The following is a 16117-nucleotide window of genomic DNA, read 5'->3' as shown; positions in this document are numbered from 1 at the left end:
CGTTGACGTCAGGCTGCGTGTCGCCATTTCGCGGTTGCAGTCAAAGATGCAAAGATGGGGAAGTGTAAATTTAACATCAAGTTAAAAAAAAAGACTTTTTCTTTAGGGACCATGGGGCTCAAAGCCATCGAGTCGCATATGAAAGAAAGCACCAGTGGTACATGGCAGCAGCTAGCCATAGTGGGGACAGGCTAATCCCTGCATTGTTTGCATCATGGCCTAACATTACAAGTTCAGACTCCCTCGTCACCTCCCATTCGGCTATGAAAAGCTTCATTTCACCACCAGACACCCAAAAGGCAGAGATACTGTAGGTTCTCCACACTGTGATGAGGCACAATTCATTTAAATTTAACAAGGACATAAGTGGCATCTTTGCTGCCATGTTCCCCAATTCGCAGCTTGCAAAGGCATTCACCTGTGGTGAAAATAAAAGGGCACATGTCGCCAAATATGGCATCGCTTCATTCATCAAGAAGGAGCTTTCGCACAGCGTTAGTGAGAGGCCATATGTTATCATGTTTGACGAAAGCATGAATAAATCAACAAAGAGCAAACAAATGGACCTTCATTTGCGGTTTTGGACTACTGATGATGAGACCGGCACACACCATGTCATCTCCCTCTACCATGGGTCGGAGTTCATGGGTCACTCCAGAGCCGAGGACATGTTGGGACATTTCAGTGTAAGTGAAATTGCATACTATTCATACTATTTGTGGTGTAAAATTGAGTATCGTTAGTGCAGTCCAAAGCCCCTGTGCTAGCGGTATAAACACCAACACTCCCCCGGTGCTCAGTGCAGGAACTGCGCATTGGTCCGACAGCCCATTGGTTCGACATCCCATTGTTCCGACCATATTAAACTCATTGTTCCGAAGTCCGTTCCGAAATCATCATGATGACCTGTGGTTAAGGTCTGGTTAGGTTTAGGCAGGAAAAGATCATGGTGTGGGTTAAAATGAAAAAGAAAGTGGCAAACACATAAGCCGTGAGCCTGCTCTGCCTCAAGCCTTTCCCAGCTGACCCAGAGCCGGTCGCGGCACACCATACGCCCGCCGCGAGCCATTCAGCACCGCGGACAGTCGGACTAATGGGATGTCGAACCAATGGGCTGTCGGACCAATGACATGGACCCGCTCAGTGCTCCCTATCTGGGCAGAGTCAGCAGTGGACCACTAGATACATGGCTAACAGAGCTAACTAGCAAACGGCAGCTACAATTAGCAGCAGTTGGCTGGTACTTTAGCAACAAGCAGTGCTGGGGAAGCTACTTTCAATCAATCAATCACTCAATTTTATTTATAAAGCCCAATATCACAAATCACAGTTTACCTCACAAGGCTTTACAGCATACGACATCCCTCTGTCCTTAGGACCCTCGCATAGCATAGCTTTGCAAACTACCAGTTACCTCACATTGGAAGAAGTTGAACTACAGCAAAGCTACCCTAGGGATAAATCTAATTTGGTTATTTAATTTTATTTTCCAAATCACAACAGAGGTCATATAAGGTCACCTTTCCCACAGAACAGGTCTAGACCTTGTCTTTTTATGAAACAAACTAAATAGCCTTATGCTATTTATCTTATTTATGCGATGGCATTTCATTTCTGTCTCTACATCGTTGCACGTTTGTCCCCCACCCCCCAAGCCGTAAACCTAATGATTCAGTGTTTACCCTAGGTTTACTGTCCCATATACCAATTATATAATGATTTATGTTAATAATTGTGCGTGTTTGTGTATGTTCGCGTTTTATTGTTGTGTGTGATTTTGTATCTGTATGTGTGTATGTATATATAAGCAAGAAATCATTAGAATAACAAATAATAACAAAAGAATAATTGCGATTATTACAATTAAATTGTCAGGGGGTTTGATGGATGTTTTTGATCTCTCTCTCCCTCTCTCTCTCTCTCTCTCTCTCTCTCTCTCTGCTATATAAGCACAACCATTATTATTAGTATTAATATTATTATTATCATTATTATTACACTAATGGAACCATCCCTTAACCTAATGTGGATTACTTGGCATATTGAATTGATCATTTCCTCTGTTTTTTCCAAATGTGCAGGAAGGTACAAAGGAGCTCAATTTGAACAACATGCTCTCACTGTCAATTGATGGGCCCAGTGTTAATTAGAAGTTTGTTGAACTCTTACAAGATGAACACAGAGAGCAGTGTGAGCCCAACTACAAATAACTGGGAGTTGTGGCCTTCACACAATGCACAACTCTGCACTACCTGTTTCATTGTGCACCTGCAAGGAGGGAAGACTTTGTGTTAGTGACCAAGTGTGATACATTTCCTCTGCAATTTTGTGGACATCGTTGGCTGGAAAACCTCCCAGCAGTGGAGAGAGCCATTGAAATTTGGCCATATATTGTCACCGATGTGGATCAGGTCAAAGCCAAGAAGCTTCCTAATCCAAGGTCGTTGTCATATGACACCATCACAGACGCCCGGATGGATTCCATTATCCTGGCAAAGTTGCACTTCTTCATGAGTGTCTCCAGAAGTTTTAAGTCATTTCTCACCAAGTACCAGACAGATGCCCCGGTGATTCCCTTCCTCGGCAGAGATTTGGAGGATCTAATCAGGGTAGGCCTAATGACTACTAAAAATGTATTAATGGTTTAGTCATTCAAGCACCATTATTTACAGAGGATATGAACACTAAAACAAAGTAAAGAGTTTTCAGCATGTTGATGTTTGTAGTATGTATGCTAAATACTGTAATACTTTATCCAATTTTCATTATAATAACAATTATTATTATGCCTGGGGGGTATTCCAGAAAGCGGGTTTAGTGAAAACTCTGAGTATGTTAACCCTGAAATGAGGGAAACGCTGGGTTTTTAGTTCCAGAAAAAGAGGTAAGTCAAACTTTGAGTCAATCACCATGGCAACTGACTCTGTGAACCTAACCTGCTCGCTGGCAGGTTTTCTTTAAGAAACCCTGAGTTCACCCTGTCTCCTCCCTGCTGCCGAGCCTGAAGCAAGCTGTCAGACACACGTGGGTTGTTCGTATGAATGAAATCCGATTGATATCGAGGCAGAATTAATGCTTACGCCGGGAAGGGATCTTTAGACCCTGTTTAGATGTGCTATCGTTCCCCAATGAATATCTGTTTGAACAGTACCGTTGAACAGTACTTTTTTTTTTTTTTACCTGCATGCTACGATTTTAATTAAGTGTGGTTAAATGTTAAATTAATGGACTAGTGTATTCAAACTTACGCGTTGACAGTAATTTTCTCCCATGCCGCCTCTCTCTCCTTGGCAGCTTTAGCGGTGTTACCTTTTTTTACAAAATATATGCTCATATTCATTGTAGGCATTCATGAGCACCTCCAGTATCACAGGTGTAAAATAAGTTGATTGCTTTTTCTCTCAGGTTGCCATGGTGAATCGAGGTATCAGGGCTCCATTGATGATAGCTTTTTATTATGGTTATGCAAGCAATTAATTCAAGGTGAACCTACTCAGAGTTGATTGAACTAATTCAAATCAGCTTTTCTGGAACCGGATACTCAGAGTTTCCCATCTCAGGGTAAGTCAACTCAGAGTTGAGGATTAGACTCAGAGTTTGTTGAGCCTCCTACCTGGAATACCCCCCACTATTCTGTTTTCAGAGCCTTCTCAGACGCTTCATAAAGCGAGACTTTGAGGTTGATGTTTCCCCAGTAAAGCTGGTCAAGCGTGATGTGACAGACCAAAGGCTTTGGATTACCCCAAAGCAAGTGGACATTGGCATCGGAGCCACAGCTGCCCTTAAGGTAACATTTATAATCTTAGATGATTTCAGCACTGTGCTATAGCAGCTGCAGTCACTTGACTAGTGAAGTAATTATGTTGAAAATTTAAGAGATCAGATTACAGTTTTTCTTGATTAAGAGATTAGATTACAGTTTTTCTTGATTGCTTTGACCTGCTTAAAGAAACTGGGATCCACTCGGTTTTCATCATCACATCACATCATCACATCGGTTTTCATCATCATTTCAGCAGAGCACAAGACACCTCTTGCAAATGTGTTAACCCTTTCTCATTGGATTGACACATTTTCCCCACCCTTTTGCAGAACAGTTAACACGGATGTCATTCAAGCAGTCCAGATTCCATTGTTTTAGCTTTGGTAACCAAACAGAAACCATCTGTTCCTAACTATTAGAAATTACCTACATCAGTATGAAATCACTGAAGCACCTGTTTGACACTCCTTCACACAAATCTTCAATTAGCAATCAGTCTGCAGGCCTTAAAAGGTGCAGCGTCTGTGTTGTTCTTTGCCAACATGGATGGAAGAGGTCTAAGACAGAAGAGACTGAGTATCAATAGTGGCTATTTCTTATACTCTACAGTAATAGATTTTTATACTTTACTGTAATAGATTTTATTTTTATTTTCTTAATTTCTTATACTCTAATAGATTTTATTTTGGTTTACATGTATTTTGTGTAGTACTTACAGTATTTCAGTTTTCAGTCATTTTTGACAACAAATGGCACTGGCATGAAAGCTACGTACAGTAATAGGCTACAATGACAAGCAATGGTGCACTGATTCGCACTGAGTGCTGTATTTTGTATTTTGCTGTCCACTGTGTAATGGTTGATTGGAAGAGCTCATACACTTGTTTGCAAGTTGTGTTGTTTGACGGCAACATTTGCTTTTGTTGCATATTTTAAATGTTTTGGCACGGTTAGAGCCTTTTGCAAACAAAATGATTTGTTCATTTTGACCATGAGTGCCACTGTTTCGGCCTGTGTGTTAACTGTTTTGAAAATGTGGAGTTTGAGTTGACTGCTGCATCAAAGCAATCAAGAAAAACTGTAATTGTTTAGACATCAAGCAGTTGACATATTAACTGGATTTGTCAAATGTGGTGTAGTGTAAGTTACACATAGCTTTTGTCAGGGAATGTCAGGCAGTCAGAGTGGTGAAAGAGAGTGTGATGTGTTATCAGAATCAGAATTGGTTTTATTGCCTAGTAGGCTTTCACATACAAGGAATTTGGCTTGGTGTATTGGTGCATATTAAAGAATATAAAATATATAAAAAATGTAGAGTAATTAGAAGCATACATATAAAAAGTAAATACTATTAACAGTTAAATATAAAATCTGAATGCAAATAACAATAATGATAGAATATAAAAAATATGTACACTGTAAACATGAATTGGGTTGTGTGCAAATAACAGTTGTGCAAAGTACAGATGTGCAAAATCAACAGAATGCAGTGTATGACAGGTGAATGACCAAGATGATGAAGAGATGTCCGACTGTGTGTTACAGGGAGGGTGGGGGCATAGTAGGTGAGGGTCTCTGGTCCTATTGATGAGGCCAGCTGCAGATGGAAAGAAACTGTTTTGTGGCGTGAGGTTTTGGTCCTGATGGACCGCAGCCTCCTGCCTGAGGGGAGAGTCTCGAAGAGTTTGTGTCCAGGGTGGGAGGGATCAGCCTCAATCTTTCCTGCACGCCTCGGAGTCCTGGAAGCATACAGGTCCTGGAGGGAGGGCAGATTGCAGCCAATCACCTTCTCGGCGGAGCGAATGATACGCTGCAGTCTGCTTTTGTCCTTGGCAGTGGCAGCAGTGTACCAGATGGTGGTGGAGGAGGTGAGGATGGACTCAATGATGGCAGAGTAGAAGTGCACCATCATTGTCTTTGGCAGGTTGAACTTCTTCAGCTGCCGCGGGAAGTACATCCTCTGATGTGCTTTCGTTATTAGGGAGCTGATGTTCAGCTCCCACTTGAGGTCCTGGGTGATGGAGGTCCCCAGGAAGCGGAGTCATACAGGGTGGTGAGGTGGGCGGGGCTGGGTTCTTCCTGAAGTCTACAACCATCTCCACTGTCTTAAGAGCGTTGAGCTCCAGGTTTTTCAGCCTGCACCAGATCACCAGCTGGTCAATCTCCCACCTGTACGCGGACTCATCCCCATCAGAGGTGAGTCCGATGAGGGCGGTGTTGTCCGCGAACTTCAGGAGCTTGACGGACTGATGACTGGAGGTGCAGCTGTTGGTGTACAGAGAGAAAAGCAGAGGAGAAAGAACACAGCCATGGGGGGATCCAGTGTTGATAGTCCAGGTGTCAGAAACATGTCTCCCCAGCTTCACGTGCTGCCTCCTGTCAGACAGGAAGTCAGTGATCCACCTGCAGGTGGAGTCAGGCACAATCAGCTGGGAGAGCTTGTCCTGTAGCAGAGCCGGGATGATTGTATTGAAAGCAGAGCTGAAGTCCACAAACAGGATCCTGGCATAGGTTCCTGGGGAGTCCAGATGCTTGAGGGTGAAGTGGAGGGCCATGTTGACAGTGTTGTCTACAGACCTGTTGGCTCTGTAGGCGAACTGCAGGTGGTCCAGGATTGGATCGGTGATGGCCTTGAGGTGTGACAACACAAGATGCTCAAAGGACTTCATTACCACAGAGGTCAGGGCAATGGGTCTGTAGTCATTAAGTCTTGTGGTCCTTGGCTTTTTAGGGACAAGAATGGTGGTGGAGGTCTTGAAGCAGGCTGGCACATGGCATGTCTACAGTGAGGTGTTGAAGATGTGGGTGAACACAAGAGATAGCAGGTCGGTGCAGTGCTTCAAGGTGGACGTAGAGACAGAGTCTGGTCCGCCTACTTTGCGGGGGTTCTGCCATGTGTTACTGTTCATGCGAGACAGCCAAAGTGCTCTGTCAAAAATTTCTCAGAACATTCTATTAAAGTGCCCACTGAAGTACCCCACTGTCTGAAATATGATGTGCCTGGACTCCCAAAAGATGCACAATGAACCAGACATATGCCTACAAAAAATGAAGGCCCTCATCATGAACTTTGTGCAGGACAAGAAGTTGTCAGGAGGAGTCACAGTGGATAATATGCATTGACATAAGACATGTGAACAGTATGCCTAGTGTTTAGCAAAGGGAGTCTTTGGGCACCTTCTTTAAATCAGTGGTTTTACAAGTGGGTTCCGGGGTCCTTGAGGGGCTTCCCAGGGGGTCCCCAGCAAAAAGGGGAATCATTTATTTTCACTAAAATTATTTATAGATAACACAGTGACAGAATGTATGTCTGTTTTGGTCATGGGATTCATACACTTTTTGTAATAAAACATCTAATAGCAAAAATCTTAAAAGATGGGGATTTGTGGTCTAATTTGTGTCAGTTTAGGGGTTATTTTAAATCAGCAAATTGCCATAGTTTAGATGTAGAAGTTAAACTAGCCTGTTATTTTGCAGTTCATCATTTTAATTGTATTTTATCATTGGAAATATATCCTAGTATGAGTTATAACAAATATCTGTAGGCCTAATATATGTTTAGAAATAATAATTGAAATATAGTTGGAAATCTGAGATTCATTTTCCAGAGTATACTGATAAATAAATCTTTTCTGATTTCCACAAAATATAATTTTAACTGGAAAATATTACAAATGTGCTTGTCTTTATCTAAATACAGGTGATGAGACTGCACAACAATTTCAGAAGTTCTTCTTCAGTGAGGCCAGAGGAGAGGAATTCATGGCCTTCAGTGCGTTGGATGGAAAATGGTGGGTTGACAGCTTCCTGCATAAGGCCATGAATGAATATGCAGAACTTTGGAGCTTTGTGGAAAAGCTGCTGCTTCTGTCCCATGGACAAGCTACTGTGGAGCGTGGATTCTCCTTAAACAAGGAGGTGGAGATGTGCAATATGAACTATCGACTATGACTATGATTATAGTCTCACAGAGACTAATCTTGGACTACGTGAGGATGTGTGGTGGAGTGGTGTCACTAACTAAAGAGCTGCTAAATGAGTGTGCAACTGCACGCAACCGGTACAGGATCTACTTGTAAGATGACAGGAAGAAAAAGGAAAAGACAAAACAGATGGACAAGAGAAAAAGGCCTGAAGATGAGCTTGAAGAGCTACGCAAGAAAAGAATAATCTCAAGTGTGTGCGAAACTCTAGAGAAGGATGCAGATAGCCTTGCAGAGAAGGCTGAGAATACAGCAGGGACCAAGATGGCAGAACTCATCACTAAATCCAACTCCATGAGAAAAAGATGCAAGGACAAGAGAGGGGAGTTGGTGGACCTAGACCGTGAAATTGAGAAGAGAGTGACAGAGCTACGCTACATGTCTTGAGGAGAATTTAAGATGTTACAAAACAATGGACCTCTCTGTTCATTGGTTTCTCTCGTTAAGTCATGTGATAGTATTTATGTTGTTTTTCAAACAGTTATGTACATTATTCCTTTCAACTTTGCACATAGCACATTATTGATAAAGAATGTGAAAAGTTAAGTTTTGTTTTCCAATGTAGGAGGCAATAAATTGTGTATTTTCTACCAAAGAAATTGTTTTGGCATTTTTGGGTCTTAAATTATATTTGTTGAGGTCTTGAAAAGGTCTTAAAAAGCATTAAATTTGACTTTTAAGACACGAAAAAAGGCTGTTGCAATAATCAAGACATGAAGAGATAAGATCATATGTAACAGTTTCTGTGTCTCTCAATGTTAAAATATATTTTATTGTAGCAGTGTTTATGAGGTGATAAAAGCATGATTGGACAAGTTTAGTGACAGTGTGACCAGCATATTACTTCTGTGCATGCACGATCTCAGCAAAGACTCTGTCATCCGTAAGCTCAGATAATTGTCTGCTGCCCCTCATCTTCTGCTGTTACTCTACAAAAGTATTATGCAACCTATATCCTGTTGTACTGCTTACCATGCTTTTTCAATCTCGTGACCTTAGTTAACAAAAACAAACTACAGTATTACACATATTGCTTCCAAGGTCATTGGTCCCTCCACACCCCAACTTTCTGACATGAATGACAAAGCCATAATACACCATGCACTTACAATAGCAAATGACACTGATTATCCCCTCTATCGCTACTTTGAACTTTTGCCATCGAACCAGCGTTATAGAACTTTAAAATGGGGGAAGGTTCGCTTTAGCAGGAGTTTTGTCCACTTAGCTATTGCGGCATTGAACAAACTGCCTCGCTGATGTGTTGTTGGTGCCGTGAGGTTTGGTCTGGAGATTCTGTTCATTGTCTCTTATATTGTGTTTTTTTTAATGTATTGTTCCTATAAGGGATGCAACAGTCCTTGGTAAAATATTGAACCGTTCGGTCCGCCTTGCACGGATCAATACGCCCTTATGGACCGCAGGTTTTCGGTTTTGCAATTAATTTTGCATTGATGCTTTACAGGCCACTGTGTGTGTGTGCCTATCCACAGGCCAAGTCCATGGATGTATAAAGAGAACGGCCGAGTCAGCCTGCTGCACAAAAGCCCTCCCCGCGAGTTAATGTCCAATCACTGTTGTGGCTCCGCCCACTCACCCCCTCACACTGTTGTAACTGGAGCCGGGGAAAGTGACGCTCGCTTCACACAGAAAAGAAGCGGGAAAAACAAACATAAAGAGCCATGGCAAAGGCAAGCAGGGAGTTGAGAGACAGAAGATAGACAGATACACACCTTACAATGCACATCAGAACAAAAATTTGTTACTCCAGCTTGGATAGTGCAGTGATACAGCAGCAGGTGTTAAAAAAATAAAATAAAATAAAATAAAATAAAATAGTTCAAAGTATAAGATATACTGTATATAAAAATGTACAAAAATAAATTAAGAATATATTTTAAAAATATGTTTAAATATATTGCACATGTATATTGCATGTAGGCTAGGCCCTGAGTGGGTGTGTGTGGGTGAGTGAGGGTGGATGGGGGGATTTTTTATTTTGAGTTCAACAGTCTTATGGCTTGTGGGAAGAAGCCGTTGGTGAGTCTTGCTGTTCTGGTCCGAAGGCTGCGGAACCTCTTCCCAGAGGCCAGCAGCATGTACAGTCCGTGGTGGGGGTGGGAAGGGTCTCTGCAGCGTTTTTCTGCAATATCCTGGATGGGAGGAAGTGAAGTCCCAATTATTTTCTCCACTGTCCTCACCCCCCTCTGCAGGGACTTCCAGTCAGAGGTTTTGCAGGCTCCTGACCAGACAGAGATGCAACTGGTTAGTATGTTCTCTATAGTGCCTCTGTAAAAAGTGGTGAGAATTGTAGGGGGGAGGTGTGCTCTTCTCATCCGCCACAGGAAGTGCATGCGCTGCTGGGCTCTCTTTGCAAGAGCTCCGGTGTGGTGGGACCAGGTCAGATGGTCCGTTATCTGTACCCCCAGGAACTTAGTGCTGCTGACTATCTCCACTGCTGTGTCGTTGATGAGGAGTGGTGTATGACTGGGCTGGCTCCTCCTTAAGTCGACGATGATCTCCTTGGTTTTGTCGACATTCAGGGCCAGATTGTTGCGTTTACACCAGTCCACCAGATGTTTCACCTCCTCCCTGTAGGCCAGGTCACTGTCATCCTGGATAAGGCCCACTACTTTTGTGTCGTCAGCGTACTTCACAATGTGGTTAGTAGTGAACCTGGCACAGCAGTCTTGAGTCATCAGGGTGAACAGCAGCGGACTCAGGACGCAGCCCTGAGAGGAGCCAGTGCTCATGGAGATGACACTGGAGACGCTGGTGCCCACCTGTACAGACTGAGGTCTGTTGGTGAGGAAGTCGAGCAGCCAGTTGCAGAGGGGTGTGTTGAATCCAAGGGGGGTCAGTTTGCTCACCAGATGCTGTGGGATGTTGGTGTTAAATGCAGAGCTAAAATCCAGAAACAGCATCCGCACGTTTGTTCTTCCCTTCCAGATGTTCTAGGCTCTGGTGGAGTGTAGAGGAGATGGTGTCCTCTGTGGAGCGGTTTTATTTTTTTATTTTATTTTACTTTTATTTAACCAGGTGAGTCAGTTGAGAACAGTTTCTCGTTTACGATGACGACCTGGGCAAGAAGCAGCACAGAGAGTCAGACACATTAAATCACAGTGAAACAATCAATCGGACACACTATATAAAAAAACACACAACACATAACAAAAGTATGAGCTAAAAGTGGTACCGCTGGTCCAGAGGATTTAAAAACATGCAACGATCACAGATTATTGTTGGAAGTGTGTTTTGGAAATTGGAGAATGGGATGAATGTGTTAAGTTTAAGCTTTTGCTGCAGATGATTCCAGTCAGTAGCGGCAGCAAATTGAAATGATTGACGGCCAAAGGAGGTACAGGCTTTTGGAATGACCAGATTATTGTAACTGCTGGAGTGTAGGTTACGGTTGATGTTGCTGATATGGAGTAGTGAGCCAAGATATGAAGGGGTGTTCAGTGATGGTCTTGTAGATGAAGTGATACCAGTGGATCAGTCTACGGGAGTGAAGTGATGGCCAGTTGACAAGTAAGTGCAGGTTACGGTGATGGGTGGTTAGGGTTAGGGTTAGGTAAGCGAACTGGTAAGGGTCAAAAGTGTGTGTGCGTGTGTGTGTGGGGGGGGGCATTGTTCTACATAAGGGGAGCAGTGACTAGAGATTATCTCCCCGTTGTTACAGCAGTTGTTGTTAGTGTATATGCAGACACTACCACCCCTGGATTTACCAGTGAGAGAGCTGCTCCTATCCATCCAGAATGTTGTTAGCCAAGCTAACAGCGTCATCTGGTACGGATGGATTCAGCCATGTCTCCGTAAGAATAATGGCGCAGCAGTCTCTTATCTCCCATTTGGTTGTTAGATCCAGTTTCAGGTAGTCCAGTTTATTCTCCAATGAGCGGACGTTAGACAGCATAATGGAGGGAAGCGGCATTCGACATGACTTAGCCTTTAGCTTAGCTGTTAGCCCCGCTCGATGTCCCCACTTCCGCTTTCTGTCACACCGTCTCCGTCTCCCCTGCTGGCGGACTCCACTGAAGCAAGGTCCCGCTGCTTCTAAGGCCACTAGTTGAAGCCAGCGTAGCAATCCTAGGCTACATAGAAGGTCCAGAGTGGTTGCATCTACAGGTTCTAAACTGCAGGATTCACCTAGAACTAGTAATGTGTGGCGGTCGTATATTAGTCCGGAGTAACTACGCTGTAGATTCACCATGAACCTAAACGGGTTGACTGGGTTATTTGCCATTAAATCACCGATGCTATCACAAGCCAGAGCAGCTGCAGCCGACACGGGCACCGCCATCTTTCGTAAATAATAAATTCCAGCACTTGAATTGGCTGGAGCACAACACAGCAGCATGTCAAGTGCAAAGTCAAGCAAAATAAAGAGATAATTTTGGGGGGAAAAAATTGTTCTCTTTGCGCACAAAACACGTACCGAAACCGTGGCCCAAAAACCAAGGTACCGTACTGTGGGGTACCTGTACTGTTGCACCCCTAGTTCCTATGTGTTGTTTTGAACAGACTGTGAAGTCAAATATCCCTCTGGGACAATAAAGTCTAATCTAATTTTGTTCAAAGCATAGACTACTATCAAATGTGACACCAAGACTTCTTGCAGCAGGCTGTATGTGTTGTGACAGGTGACCAATAGATGGCAGTATTTGTTTTGTGATATGTTGTGACCCAATTTCAAGAATTTCTGTTTTATTAGAATTGAGCTGAAGAAAATTTGGAAAACATCCAAGTTTTGATATCACGCAGACAGTCCTGTAGGGAGCTCAGCATGCTGAGTTCAGTTGGTTTAAGAGGGAGGTACAGCTGAGTGTCATCCGCGTAAGAGTGAAAGACACACCATGTCAAGGATGACATCACCCAAGGGGAGCATGTATAATGAAAACAGGATAGGACCAAGGATTGACCCTTGAGGCACACTTTACTTGATATGGGAAATGGATGACATGACATTATTAATGGACACACAAAGCTTCCTGTCTGACAAGTATGACACAAACCAGTTTAGGGCAGTACCAGATACACCCACCCAGTGCCTCAGTCTGTCTCAAAGAATGGCATGATCAATTGTGCCAAAGGCTGGACTCAAGTCGAGCAGCACAAGATTTGAGCACATGCCTACGTCAGCATTCATTAGGAGGTCATTGTCTCAGTGCAGTGACATTGGCGGAAACCAGATTGAAACTTAGCAAATATGCAGTTATTATCCACAGCAGCAAGCAGCTGCTTTGAGACATTTTTTTATAGAATCTTGGAAATGAAAGGCAGTTTAGAGATTGGGCGATAGTTTTCTGAGATGGTGGGATCCAGCCCAGGTTTACTAAGGACCGGTTTGACACAAGCAGTCTTAAAGTAATCTGGGACACAACCAGTAAAAAGTGAACTGTTAACTATGGAAAGCAAATAGGGCCCCATACAATGAGTCACTTCAAATAAAAATTCTGTTGGAATTATGTAAAGAGGGGCGGTTGAAACTTTCATGTGTGACATGGTTTTTAGGAGCTCTGGCAGAGTAATGAGGGAAAAGGAGCTCAGGGAATCATGGTGCCGGTGATCAACATCCAAAAAGGTTGCATTTGGGGTGATACCAAATCTGACTGACTCCACCTTACCAGCAAAGTACAATAGAAAGTTCTCACCGTCACCATCAGAGTCTGCAGGAGCAGAAGGATAGGCTGGGTTTAGTAACTGGTCAACAGTCTTGAATAAAGATCTGGGGTTGTGTCGATTGGCGGAAATAAGATCAGAGTAGTAGTGAGATCTTGCATTTTTCACCATCCTATTGTAGATGAGTAGTTGCTCTTTAATAACAGCAAAGAGAACCTGACTGTGTTCTCTCTGTGTTCAGCTTTTCTGCATTCCCTTTTACAGATTTGAATGTTTTCAATTAACCATGGCTGTATTCTAGTGTTAGAGGTTGATCTTTTCTTCAGTAGAGCTATGAGATCCAAGGAAGTGGAGTGTAACGAGTGTGTGAATGGGACACGAAGGAGGATGACTCAATTAACTTTTTCCTGCATTTATTCGCTCCTGCAGAAGACATAAAAACACATTATTTGCCTTCTGATCTTTTCTTCTGCACCTCTGCACCCCCAGCAACCCCAAACAGCACTGTCCAGATTTTTTTCTCAGTTTCTCAAAATACATATACATTCTTTTTTTTGTGTGTTACATTACAATATGCATCTAACTCATTTTTCACATCACGAATCAAGAGCTTTAAAATTTCACAAGAAAACATTTGGCCTACAATCAATTTTACAACAAATCTCCTAAAAACCAGAGAAAACCTGTATACAAGAAGAAAACAGTACCTCCCAGTGGACAAAGGAACACAGAGCGTGGGGTGGAGTGACTAAACAGAAACAACAAAATGTATAACTTGACCAAAAAAAACACATAGCCTTCCTGCAGAAAACATAAAAACACATTATTTGCCTTCTGGTCTTTTCTTCTGCACCTCTGCACCTAAACATGCACACATGCACAGTTGTTACACTTGGAAATTCAAGCTGTGCAGCATAGGTTATATGACACAGGTCGGACTGCCTTAGTACAAATCGCGCCAAAAAAGTGAAACTAAAAACGTCTTTAAAACTTACGTTAACGATCAAAACTACACAAAACAGCTTGGTAACATAATAATATGCAACAGCGAACAATATACACCAAAGATTTCAACATAAATGGCTCAATTTCCCAAGAAAATAAAACGAATTCACAGCAGCATTTTCTCATACAACTTGCCCCCAGCAACGCCAAACAGCACTGTGAGGTAGTGTTGTGTCGTTCGTGAACGAATAGTTCAAAAGAATGAATCTGTTGAGTGAACATACTGAACTGAATCACTTCCGGAACTGATGAAGTTAAAACGTTAGGCTGGCCAGTAATGAGACTCACCAGTGCAGGGCAGACGCAGCAGCTCAGCCGTGTATCAGTTCAGTGAGTCGGACTATGCAGTACACAGTCAGGGCTCCTCCCGCCAAGCAGTGAATGATTTGGTGAACAAATCTTTTGAACGAATCTTTTTAATGAACTGATTCTAGTGATTCAGTAACATCTAAAGAACTGCTTTGCCCATTACTACTGTGAGGGCAGAAGGAAAGGGCTATGGAAGCCCAGGCGGTATGGAAAGGGCAGAGTGCAGGAAAGTCATTTCCACGGAAAAAAAAATTATAAAATAATAGTAAATAAAAATAACTAATTGAGATAAAATTGACTCAAAATAATCCTAACATGATAAATAAAATTCACAAATACAAATTGGGAATAATAATTAGTAAAGTGCATTTTTAACTCCGTTACAGGAGCACATGTAGTTGAAGGAGTTAACCAAATCATTAGTGGTGGATACCAGAATACACATTACCAGTGGAATTAAACAGTGTACAAAATTTGGAGGAGCTGTGCTCATTAAAGGTGAGAGTGTACTTGGAGCGGGTTAAGACATTGTGACATATAAACATGTCCATGTTTTCTACAGAGGGTATTTTTAAACCCAGACTAAATACTAGGTTTAGGGTGTGGCCACGGTTTGGCCTGACACACATTATTGAAAATTAAATGAATTTGTAATATTTAGGAAATCAGTAGCAAGGACATTAAACACACACACAAAGATAAGACAGTGTGTTTGACCTAATGTCTGTTGCTTCAGGCACCATCATCATGTCGGAGGACCTGCGTGATGCTCTTGACTGTATGTTCAACGCTCGGATCCCTCGCCTGTGGCTGCGGCTCAGCTGGCCTTCGGCAACGCTGGGCTTCTGGTTCAGCGAGCTGCTCGAGAGGAACCAGCAGCTTAGCGGCTGGATCAGCACTGGCCGACCAAATCAGTTCTGGCTCACTGGCTTCTTCAACCCACAGGTCGGCTCAGACTCGCCAACACAGTGAAGATGAGTTGAGATGCATACATCATGTTTATCAGTGAAACATTGTTTGTGTCTGTTTTTCTCAAAGGGGTTTCTGACCGCCATGCGCCAGGAGACAACACGCTCCAACTTGTCCAGGGGCTGGGCATTGGATACTGTCATCCTTAGCAATGATGTCACCAAGATGATGAGGGAGGACGTGTCAGCTCCACCTCCAGAGGACGTGGGCGGAGTCTACATCTATGGCCTCCTCCTGGATGGGGCAGGATGGGATCGACGCAGCGCCAGACTCTCTGAGGCCCCACCCAAGGTCAGTCTGTGTATAAAAAAAAAATGAAACAAAAGATAAGACAAGAAATATTAAAACTAAAAAAACAATAAAAGTATAAAAAAAATTAGATAATTTAATGATAAAAATGATAAATAATAATATATATTAAAAAAACACAAATAAGAAAATATACCAATGATAGTAAAAAATAGTA

General features: G+C 42.7%; 1 protein-coding gene across 1 annotated transcript in view; it reads left to right on the top strand.

Moving 5' to 3' along the window:
* The window catches only part of dnah5l (dynein, axonemal, heavy chain 5 like), a 206928-nt gene that overhangs the window by 185040 nt on the left and 5771 nt on the right, over positions 1 to 16117 (top strand). The window contains exons 96-97 of the mRNA XM_049565752.1: positions 15419 to 15627; positions 15721 to 15942. Of these exons, the coding sequence (XP_049421709.1) occupies positions 15419 to 15627; positions 15721 to 15942 (431 nt within the window). The remainder of the gene's footprint in view (positions 1 to 15418; positions 15628 to 15720; positions 15943 to 16117) is intronic.

The sequence above is a fragment of the Epinephelus fuscoguttatus genome, linkage group LG21 (assembly GCF_011397635.1).
Source record: "Epinephelus fuscoguttatus linkage group LG21, E.fuscoguttatus.final_Chr_v1".
Classification (NCBI taxonomy): Eukaryota; Metazoa; Chordata; class Actinopteri; order Perciformes; family Serranidae; genus Epinephelus; species Epinephelus fuscoguttatus.
The sequence above is the reverse complement of the archived record's forward strand: the minus strand, read 5'-3'. Positions and strand labels throughout refer to the sequence as shown.